General features: G+C 44.0%; 2 protein-coding genes across 5 annotated transcripts in view; one reads left to right on the top strand and one right to left on the bottom strand.

Moving 5' to 3' along the window:
• Positions 1-1,978, bottom strand: part of FAM96A (family with sequence similarity 96, member A) — a 26,968-nt gene extending 24,990 nt beyond the window's left edge. Inside the window, exon 1 of one of the 2 annotated variants that reach the window (XM_011940426.1) lies at positions 1,603-1,978. In XM_011940426.1, the coding sequence (XP_011795816.1) occupies positions 1,603-1,726 (124 nt within the window). In that variant the 5' untranslated portion in view covers positions 1,727-1,978. The remainder of the gene's footprint in view (positions 1-1,602) is intronic. The other variant, XM_011940427.1, reaches the window with a different exon arrangement.
• Positions 1,979-3,890: 1,912 nt separating this feature from the next.
• The window catches only part of SNX1 (sorting nexin 1), a 41,540-nt gene continuing 33,815 nt past the window's right edge, over positions 3,891-11,615 (top strand). For 2 of the 3 annotated variants that reach the window (XM_011940423.1, XM_011940424.1), the window contains exon 1: positions 3,891-4,174. In XM_011940423.1, the coding sequence (XP_011795813.1) occupies positions 4,016-4,174 (159 nt within the window). In that variant the 5' untranslated portion in view covers positions 3,891-4,015. The remainder of the gene's footprint in view (positions 4,175-11,615) is intronic. The other variant, XM_011940425.1, reaches the window with a different exon arrangement.

Below are 11,615 nucleotides of genomic sequence, written 5' to 3'. Positions count from 1 at the left end.
GTGGAGCTTGCAGTGAGCTGAGATCCGGCCACTGCACTCCAGCCTGGGGGCAGAGCGAGACTCTGTCTCAAAAAAAAAAAAAAAAAAGAAAGCTCTCCTCATACTCCCCAGACTAACATTCTTCCACAGCCCTGCACTGATATTAAAATTCTTCATTTATATTTAAAACCTTCAGCATCCAATTGTATCCCACTACCTAAAACAACATTCAACCACATCTCCACCTTTAACCACAAACCCTATCCTATAGCCCCATCTATCTGTGATTTCCTATCTTCTTATCTCCATACTTTTAAGTTTCCTCTTAGTATGCCCTCTGACCCTCTACATATCTAGATCCTAATTATTCTTTGAGGCCCAACTCAAGTGACTCTTCTTTATTTCAAAGTCTTTCCAGATTCCCTCAGTCAGAGACTAGTATCTCCCCTTCTCTGAATTTCTGTATCTCTTTTTCAGTCTACGGCCTTCTATTACATACTCTATTTTTGCATAAATAGGTTGCCTTCAGTAACAGTTTGAAGACTAGAGTCACTCTCTTCCACTGCTCTACCATCCCTAGATTATGTGAACAGAGATCTGGCACGACAGGGATGTGGTCTGTCTGCTTTGTGGAGATCATTTCACTCATAATTATCATCTGCCTGGGGGTTGATTAGGTAAGTCCTGCCTCCATTAAGAGAGGTCAACCAGATTAGCTCCCAAAGTATTTCCTAACCCTGACGTCCTTCTACTGGCCTATAATCCTTACTTGAATTATATTTGTATTCTATGTTTAAATCTCTCAATATTATATCCAGTCTTTTCGGTTTTCAAAAACAATACAACATAATTTAAAAAACAAAAAACAGTTGTAAGTCAATTGTGAAGTGGTGGCAAGTGCATTAAGTTTAGAGCCAGAAGGCACAGTCTTCGCTTTTTTGCTCTGTTTCTTACTGGCAGTGTGACCTCCAGGTAGTTCTTTAAACCTTTGTTTCCTTGTTTGTACAATAAAGATGGCCCCAAGGGTTAAACAGAAAATATTTAATATACAATATGTAAGAGTGTGTATGTGTGTGTGTGTGATGTGTGTGTATACAAGGCCTCGCTACAAGAAGCCAATCTCGTTCTCTTCCTTCGGGGACCTCTGCTTACTGACTTTGCCGGAGAGAGAGGCTGTGACCTTGGGCCAGTCCCCAACTCGACTGTCACCCATAAGTGCCCTCAGCGGTAGCAAAAGTGCGTGTCCAGGAGACAGAGAACGAGGCTCTAGTAGTGCAATCAGGCCAGTTTTGCTTCCTAACCAAGCACCCTAGACTTGTGCTCTTCCCACAGGTCTTGGAATGGTCACTAAGACGTAGGCCACACGTGGAGAATGAAGCTCTTAAGACCTCCGGAGTCGGCTTGCCCCAGGTTTACTTTCAGAGTCCAGTTCCCAGAAAGACCCACACTCATACGTGACTTAGGACCCCGAAGAAAGCGCCTGCTACGCCCGGGACAAGATCTGGACAAAAGAAAAAAAATCGGTCTTCCCTCCCAGCCCTCAGGTGAGGCCATCATCCCCGCACCCCTCAGCTCTGGCCTGCACCTATAACGCCAAATGCTGAGCCGGGTAAAATTAATTACCATAAACCTCTAGCGCTTTCTCTTCCATGATCCGGGGCTGCCGGGCAGCTCCCGGCTCAGAGAGGCCCGAGAGCCACAGGACTCTGCTCAGCGTCCAGGAGAGCAGCCCGGACACCCGCTGCATCCTCACGCTCAGCCATCCCTGGCGACTGTCCCACTCGCGCCACCGTCTCTCAGCAGCCTCGGGATTGATCAACTTCCTGGTCTTGAAATGGGCCGAGACGAGCCTAAAGGTTCAGGAGAGCAGAGAATAGGCGGGGCCGGACGGAGTAGCTTGAAGGACCTAAGGAAGGGGCCTCAAGGACTACAAGTTCCAGCGTGCTTTGCTCGGTTTCGGCGGGACAAAAACAATCTTCGCGGCCTCGTTAGCCATTGCATGCTGGGATGCGTGAGCTATTTTCTTCGGAAGGCAGCGAACTGTATTCTGGGTCTTGTAGTGTCTGCCGGGTAGAAGTGGAAGTAACGGTCTGTTAACCGCGACTGTCTCACTCAGTATCCGTGATAAGTTAAAGATGAATCCCGAAGACGTAGGGGAAAGGAGATCTTGAGTTCTAGTGTTGGAGGAGGTTTCCAGCACGGAGACTTTTTATAGTTATATCTCCGTGGGATTCGCTAACAGCCAAAATCTTTCTTACTTCCTGATCGGACAGGAAGTGGGTTTCAGTTGCTGTGAAAAGGAACATCAGGGGAAGCCAGTAAGGTCAGGCATGGCATGGGAAAGGCTTTTTGGCTTCCTCGTCTCCTAAGGAACTCAGTCCAGCACAGCTTCCCACCTTTGAACGAATATTTCTTCTAATGGCCTCCAAAGACAACTTAGAACAGGAGAACTTTTCCTCTAATATGTACAGTGGTGACATAATGGAGATCGTCATCCTTAAAAGTGTATCTTGGCCGGGCCGGGTGGCTCACGCCTGTAATCCCAGCACTTTGGGAGGCCGAGGCGGGCGGATCACCTGAGGCCAGGAGTTCGAGACCAGCCTGGCCAACATGGGCAACCCCCGTCTCTACTAAAAATACAAAAATTAGCCAGGCGTGGTGGCAGGGACCTTAATCCCAGCTACTTGGAAGGCAGAGGCAGGAGAATCGTTTGAATTCGGGAGACGGATGTTGCAGTGAGCCGAGATCGAGCCATTGCACTCAAGCCTGGGGGAGAAGGGCGAGACTTCTCTCGAAAAAAAAAAAAAAAAGTGTATCTTAAGCCCTCTGGTGTTCGTGGGTGTAATGGATGCCAGTAACAAAATCGATTTTATTTTATCTATCCATCCCTCCTATCAAATTTATAGGTACTAATTTGCCATAGGTTATCCATAGGCATGGAAGATACAAAGATAAAACGCTGCCCCTGCCTTCAAACAGCTCACATGACCTGTGAGGAAGTCCATCCCTGAATTTGCAGTTAACAACCAAACTAACTAAACTTCTTGTCAAAGTTGGTGACAAATGTCATCTCTATTGAGAAGACAGGATTATCTTGAAGAATTGTCCCATGCTAACATGCCCATTTATCTTTAAACTCCAGTCCTGTTTGTCTAGTTAATGTAGGCTTTAGGATCACCAGACAATGAATTGCTTAGGTCTCAGGGAAATTTTGATCAGGGTTTAATAATTTCCCTGCCGTCTATGCCACTCCACTTACTCCGCAGCAATTGGGAGGATAATCCTAACATTTTTCCAGCCAAATCTAGGACACTGAAGTCTCACTTCCTCTGTGAGGCCTCCTGACTTCTCCAAGCAGAATTGATAATCTCTTTCCCTGTGCTCCCACAGCACACCATAGCATTGAACATGTTGAACTGTCGATTAAATACCTTCCTTATTTCTGTATCTGAAACTCATAGCAAGGTGCCAGGCATACAGTAGATGCTCAATATCTGTATTTCTTAATGAATTAACCGAATGTTGCTCAAGGAATAAGTGGTGAAGCTTTCTTCCAGTCTTGTTCAGATACCTCAATCGAAATATTTATTTTTGGAGGCGAGGAATCTAAGGCCGATTTGTGCTGACTTCTGTGAGGGCATTGTGCTTGGCATGGGTAGATAGCATGTAGAGGTTTTCAAACATTTTAGTCACACTCCTTCATTCAGACGAACTCTTAGAAGCCTGTTGGATCAAGCTATCCAGAGCACAAAGGGCCCTAGGAACCAGAGCAGCCCCTAACTCCTACTTTTCTGCCCCTTTGGCCCCACTCATTAATATCTCAGCATCGCGATCCAGGCCTCGGATTTGCCGGGCAGCCTCAGCGGGCCGGGTGCCGTCCCGCCCCCGGCGCCTAGGCCCCGCCCCTGCGCCTCCGCCCCTTGGATCCCACGGGTCCCTTGCGGCCCTCCCATTCCTCGCACCGTTGGATCGCTTTGCTCACGGCGCTATCTCTCGATAAAGTTGTTGTTGCAGCTTCCGCCGCGGGTGGAGGAAGATGGCGTCGGGTGGTGGTGGCTGTAGCGCTTCGGAGAGACTCCCTCCGCCTTTCCCCAGCCTGGAGCCGGAGTCCGAGGGGGCGGCCGGGGGGTCAGAACCCGAGGCTGGGGACAGCGACACCGAGGGGGAGGACATTTTTACCGGCGCCGCGGTGGTCGTGAGTTAGCACCCCTCGGGGTAGCAGGCGGGAGGGCACCCCGAAAGGGAAGAGACGCTAAGCGAGAATCGGGGAGGTTGGGCAGAGTGGGCCTGGTGAGACCTTGCCTCGGCGTCAGCACTCCGGGCCCGGGGACTCTGGATGTGCTCAGAGCGGTAGGCTTGGCTTCCCGGCCCCCAGGCGGGCATAGTAAAGAATGAGGGTTGTGGTGCCTTCCTCGGCTAGGTCCCTAACAGCGGAGAGCCACCGACGCCGTCCTTTGACCCTGCAGTATGGTGACTCCACGGATCCCCGGGTTTATTTTGCAGGTCGTGTCCTGCCAAGGCTGATTTCGTAGGACCGAATAAGCGAATGGGATGCAAACCTTTCCCCCGTCTTACTGCTTCTAAGATGAATAGCGTTATGTGGAGTAGCCTGGGGTGGTGACCCGCCCACCAATTCTTTCTTTAGCCCAGCATTTACTGATAATAACCAAAGGCCCTTTCTGGATCTTAGTTTACAAAAATTATGTTGATTCATCTGATCTTCAGGAAAATAAGGCCAGAGGCTGGTGGAGAGAAGGCACTGCCAGATAAATCACTACATAGATCAGAAAGTTTTCTCCTTTTTAAATGGATGCTTTCAAGTGCCCAAGTACCTCACTGGGAGCAAATCTGAAATGTGAGGAGGAAATGGTGTTTCCCGTAATGTTACCGGTAGGAGGCCCTTGAGTGTAAGTTGTAGAGGTTCTTGGCATTTTGAACAAATAATTGGACAAAACGCACAAAATAACAAAGGAATGAAACACAAACGAAGCAGCGAAAGCAGGAATTTATTAAAGTGAGAGCACCCCACAGGGTGGGAGTGGCCCGGAGCAAGGGGCTCAAGAGCCCACTTACAAAGTTTTCTGGGTTTTAAGTGCTCCTTTTGTGGTTCCTATGGGTTACCCCTTATCTGGATGAAGGATTTGGTCTGTGGCTAATTAAAGGCCGAGGTGAATTGGCGTCCTGCACAGATGAACGATGGTCTCTGCTTGGCCTGTGGCCAGTCTAAGGCACTCTCCCTTTCCATCTGAGATGTGGAAGGGGAGGGTTGCAGGGATAGTAGCCTTTGATCCTTTGCCACTCGGGCGTGGGGAGATGGGGTTTTTCCTTTTGGTTTAGCTTTAGGAAGTTGGCCTTAATTGGCCTTAGGTTCCCTGCCCCCAGACCCAGGGGGTTCCTTTTGGGAATTCAGCTTTGGGAAGTCAGCACGAATTGGCCTTAGATTCCTTGCCCCCAGACCTTGGTGTTTTCTCTTTTAGAAAGTTAACATAAATTGACCTCAGATTCCCTGCCCGCAAACCTTGGTGTTTTTCCTTGATTCAGCATGAATTGCCCTTAAGTTCCCTGCCTGCTGACCCTCTTCTTCTGCCTCAATAATAAATATCCGGGTCTCTAATAAGAGTTAGATATTGGAAAAAAACTAATCTTTGTGATGTGGAAATCAGTAATCAGTTATTGGAACCAGTGGAGATGTTTTGGGCTGTTTGATGAGAATATTTACTGATACCACTTGGCATAGGTTGTTCCAGGCTGTAAAAGTCATTGCTGGGTCTGTGAATTTATCTATTTGGATGCTTCTCTTCGTAGTACTCAGTGTGTAACCAACTAAATAAAACAGCTATAAATTTGTTATGCAACATGTGGTCTGAAAAAGTTTGAGGCTTTCCTCATTTATATGTCAGATTTTCCCTGTCCTGTATTCAGAAATTGAGTCCATAATCTCAGCTCATAAGGTGCTTGATAATTCTAATATAACAACTAAAACTGTCAAATGAAGTCTGTTATTCTGAGAAATAATAAATCTTTGTGACTGTCATAAAACAGGAAAAACTTTTTGTTTGTCTTTAGAGACATAGTCTCCCTGTATTGCCCAGGCTTGTCTTGAACTTCTGGGCTCAATGGATCCTCCCTTCCTCCTAAGTAGCTGGGATTGCAGGTGCATTCCTGAGAAATAATAATTCTTGCTGCTAATTTAGTCTTTCTGTTATTTAAAATAAATATTTAGTCTGTTCGTTTAGTAATTCTCCTATAAGTCATGGAAGACAGCTACTGTTGGCAACTGCTGTAATGATGTACAGACTGGGAATACGAAAACAGAAACTCTGACACTGAAAGTGATTGGTCACGTAGGCAAATGTTGATTTATTTTCCAAAAAGAAACCTGGAAGGGTGAGGAGTTACTTTCTAGAGTTACCTAAAGCAGTGGCCAAGTGCCGTGGCTCACACCTGTAATCCCAGCACTTTGGGAGGCCGAAGCAGGAGGATCAATTGAGGCCAGGAGTTTGAGACCAGCCTCGCCAACATGGCAAAACCTCGTCTCTACTAAAAATACAAAAATTATCCGAGCATGGTGGCACATGCCTGTAATCCCAGCTAGGGAGGCTGAGGCACAAGAATCACTTGAACCCAGGAGGCGGAGGTTGCAATGGGCCGAGATTGTGCCACTGCGCTCTAGCCCAGGTGACAGAGCAAGACTCTGTCTCAAAAAAAAAAAAAAAAAAAGAAATTTAAAAAATAAATGTAAGAAGCTTCAGTTTGATTCATCTTACCATACTTTATGGAGTTATCAATACCTCTTTTTTGTAAGACTGTAAAAATCCTTTGCCTAATTTCCAGCTAAAAGGGAGGTGAGGAGGTCAGAATGACCTTGTTCTACCGCAGAAAGCATAATTATTTTTATTTAGGTATGACCTAGGAAAATTGAGTAGCTAAAGAAACTAAAATGCCACCTGTAAGCCATTTTTCAAGCTGCCCATCCTGATGTTAATCTTCAGGATGCCAAGACCCCAAGATAACTCACTAGTTTAACTATCTTGTTAAACAGCCATAAAGAACAAATTATAATCCAATAAATACTTTAGTTGTGAGCCAAAGAAGATAGAGGATTGTAGCACTTGTGGTATTTTAAAGAACAACATTGAAGAATAAAGTAAGAGTGGGCTTTGAAGTCTGTTTTAAATCTAGGCTCTACGGCAGGCTAGCTTATCCCTGGACATGGTACTTAATTACTCTCTGCAGTTTCCTCACCTGTAAAAAGTGAGTAATACTAGTATTTACCTCCACCACTATTGTGAAGATTAAATTAAAATGCCGTAAAGTGCTTAGAAGAGTTCCCTCTATAATAAACGTTTAAAGAGTGCTTACTTTTTGAGGGCATGAGCTGTATTTGTTGGTGAGCATTTTGTAAACTGGAATTACTCAAAAACCCCCACAACATCTAATAGTGGATTAGAAAAGTTAACCTTAAAAATGGGTAACACAGTTGATCAAAGTCAAAACTATTATTAACCTGGCATGGTGGCGTAAGTCTGTAGTCCCACCTACTTGTGAGGCTGAGGTGGGAGGATCGCTTGAGCCCAGGAGCTTGAAGCTGTAGTGAGCCGGATTGCACCACTGCACTCTAGCCTGGGTGAAAAAGTGAAGCCCCATCTCAAAACAACAACAAAACTAGTAATATTTATTTGATTAGCTAAAAGCCATCAAATAGACACTTAATGACTTCATTTTTCTGAGACGGAGTCTCACTCTTTTTGTTCAGGCTGAAGTGCAGTGGTGCAATCTTAGCTCACTGCAGCCTCTACCTCCTGGGTTTAAGTGATTCTCCTGCCTCAGCCTCCTGAGTAGCTGGGATTACAGGCACGCACTACCATGCCTGGCCAAGTTTTGTATTTTTAATAGAGATGGGGTTTTACCATGTTGGCCAGGCTGGTCAGGAACTCCTGACATTAAGGGATCTGCCCGCCTTGGCATCCCAAGTGCTGGGATTACAGGCATGAGCCACCATGCCCGGCCGACTTCAATAGCATTTTACTAATTTAAGTTAATCTTCATCTTTTATTTTGTTGCATGTTGGAGACAGAGAGGAGCATTGAAGAATTTTGAAGTTGAGGCATGTAAAGTTAAAACTAATTTATGGTATGCCTGTAATTTCCTGGGCGTTGATATAACAACTGCTGCTGTTAATCATCCCATCTGCTCTTTTTTACAGCCCAAGACGCTTTGTGAGTTCAGTAATTAAAATATGGTTTCATTATAATTGAAAGAGCAGCCTTAGACATGCATCTCAGAATCTATAAACCAGTTACTTCAATGGGAGAGACTTGACCAGGCGCGGTGGCTCATGCTTATAATCCCAGCATTTTGACAGGCTGAGGCAGGCAGATCACAAGGTCAGGAGTTCTAGACCAGCCTGGCCAACATAGTGAAACCCTGTTTCTACTAAAAACACAGAAATTAGACTGGCGTGGTGGCACGTGCCTGTAATCCTAGCTGCTGGGGAGGCTGAGGCAAGAGAATCTCTTGGCTTGAACCTGGGAGTTGGAGCTTGCAGTGAGCCGAGATCATGCCAGGGCACTCCAGCCTGGGCAGCAGAGCAAAACTCCATCTCAAAAAAAAAAAAAAAAAGAGAGAGAGAGAGAGAGAGAGACTCAGAAAAATTACTGAAATAAATTTGAAGTCACTGCTTTAAAACTACAAATAGTTTAGAGAGTTATATAAGTTATGTATTAGCATTTAGGCAGGAAAGGACATGGTCTTTTCAGAAACTACTCCTAAATCTGTGATCACTGTAACATCTTGTGAGAGGAGGCAAAAGCTTTTTATTTGTTGATAAATAAATACAAGGTTTCTGTCTGTCTCCCAGGCTAGAGTGCAGTGGTGCAATCATGGCTCACTGTAGCCTCTACCTCTTGGGCTAAGTGATCCTCTCACCTCAGCCTCCTGAGTAGCATGTGCCACCATGCCCAGCTAATTTTTCATTTATTTATTTATTTGTAGAGATGGTGTCTCCCTATGTTGCCCAGACTGGTCTCTTAACTACTGGGCTCAAGTGATCCTCCCACCTTGGCCTCCCAAAGTGCTCGAATCATAGGCATGAATCACCATGCTTGGCCCAAAAAAAATCTTTTTGAAAAAATTGAGGTAAAATTCACAAAACAAAATTTACCCTCTTAATCATTTTTAAGTATATAGTTTAGTAGCACTAAGTATATTCACATTATTGTGAAACAGAGATCCAGAACTTCCTCATTTTGCAAATTTGAAACTCTATACTTATTAACAGCTCCCACAGTCCCTGGTAATCAATCACCATTCTGACTTTGTTTCTGTCAATTTGTATGTTTTCAATACCTCATATAAGTTGGAGTCAGACAGTATTTGTTTTATGACTGGCTTATTTTACTTAGCACAGTGTCCTCAAGGTTCATCCATGTTATAACATGTGACAAGATTTTCCTCTTTTTAAGGCTGAATAATATTGCATTGAATGTGTATAGCACATTTTATTTTTCTGCCAGTGGACATTTGAGTTTGCTTCTTCCTCTTGGCGATTGTAAATAGTGCTGATGTCAATATGAGCATGCAAACATCTCCTCAAAATCCTGCTTTTAAATCTTTTGGATATATACCCAGAAGTGGGATTCCTGGATCTTGTGGTAGTTCTATTCTCAATTGTTTGAAGAACTTCCATACTGCTTTGCATGGTAGCTGCACCATTTTATGGTCCCACCTCAGCTTTTTAAAACCTGTTTAATTTTGTATCCTAATCAACCTCTGGTAACAGATACCAAATTACAGCTAGATAAGAGGAATGAGCTCTCTTGTTCTGTAGCACTGTAGAGTGAATGTGGTTAACTATATTTATTGTATATTTTCGAAAAGCTGAAAGAGAGGATTTTGAATGTTTACAGCACGAAGAAATGATAAGTGTTTGAGGTGCTAGATATACTCATTATCCTGATTTGATCATTGTACATTGTATGCATATATTGAAATATCACTCAGAATCCCATAAACATGTACAATTGTCAACTAAACATAAAAATAAAAAAATTTTAAGAATGATGGTTGTTAAAGATTTTTTGTAAATATCAAGTTTTTTTTGTTTTTTTTTTTGAGACGGAGTCTCGCTCTGTCGCCTAGGCTGGAGTGCAGTGGCCAGATCTCAGCTGACTGCAAGCTCTGCCTCCCAGGTTCACGGCATTCTCCTGCCTCAGCCTCCCGAGTAGCTGGGACTACAGGCGCCCACCACCTCGCCAGGCTAGTTTTTGGAATTTTAGTAGAGACGGGGTTTCACCACATTAGCCAGGATGGTCTTGATCTCCTGACCTCGTGATCTGCCCATCTCGGCCTCCCAAAGTGCTGGGATTACAGGCTTGAGCCACCGCGCCCGGCCTGATACCAAGTTTTTTAAAAAAGTTTCCTTCTGTTGCTGTTTTGATAAGAATTATAAAATATCGAATTTTATTATTTTTTGACATCCTTTGGTCATGGGGTTTCTGTCTTAAATCTGTTATATTGTGAGCTGCTTTACTGGAATGGACTCAACATGGTTATGGTATATTGTCTTTTTTGTATTTTTTATTGATATCTTTTTATTGTATATCTTTTTGGGATACACATGGTATTTTGATACCTGTATACAATGTGTAATGATCAAATCAAGGTATTTGGGATATTTATCACCTCAAGCATTTATCTTTTTATTGAGAACGTTAGAATTCTTCTAGCTCTTGAAATATATGATAAATTATTGCTAACTATAATCTTCCTACTATGCTATCAAATACTAGAACTTATTCCTTTTGTCTAACTGTATTTTTGTACCCATTAACCAACTTCTCCTCATCCTGCCCTGCCTTCCCTTCTCAACTTCTGGTACTCACCATTGTACCCTCTACCTCCATGAGGTCCATGATTTTGGCTCCCACAGATAAGTGAGAACACTTGACATTTGTCTTTTTATGCCTGGCTTCTTTCACTTAATGTAATGACCTCCAGTTCCATCCATTTTGCTGTAAATAACAGGAGTTCATTCTTTTTTATGCCTGAATAATAATCCATTTTGTATATATACCACATGTTCTTTTTTTTTTTTTTTTTTTGGCACAGGTTCTTGCTCTGTCTCCTAGGCTGGAGTGCAGTGGTGCAATCATGGCCCACTTCATCCTTGACCTCCTGTGCTCCGGTGATCCTCCCACCGTAGCCTCCCAAGTAGCCGGGGCTACAGGTGCATGCCACCATGCCCAGCTAATTTTTGTATTTTTTGTAGAGACAGGGTTTTGCCACATTGCCCAGGCTGGTCTCAAACTCCTGGGCTCAAGTGATGCGCCCTCCTTGGCCTCCCAAAGTGTTGGGATTACGAGTGTGAGCCACCATGCCTAGCCTATACCACATATTCTTTATCCATTCATCCATTCATGGACACTTAGGTTGATTCCATATCTTGACTGTTGTGAATAGTGTGCTGCAATAAACATGAACATGGAGAAGAAATATATATACTTTGATATATTTCCTTTCTTTTGGATACATACCTAGTAGTGGGGTTGCTGGATGCTATGGTAGTTCCATTTTTGGTTATTTTAGTAATCTCCATACTGTTTTCCATAATGGCTGTGCTACTTCACATTTCCACC

The sequence above is a fragment of the Colobus angolensis genome, unplaced genomic scaffold, assembly GCF_000951035.1.
Source record: "Colobus angolensis palliatus isolate OR3802 unplaced genomic scaffold, Cang.pa_1.0 Scaffold19, whole genome shotgun sequence".
Lineage (NCBI taxonomy): Eukaryota > Metazoa > Chordata > Mammalia > Primates > Cercopithecidae > Colobus > Colobus angolensis.
Note: the sequence above shows the minus strand (reverse complement) of the source record. Positions and strands in the feature narration are given on the sequence as shown.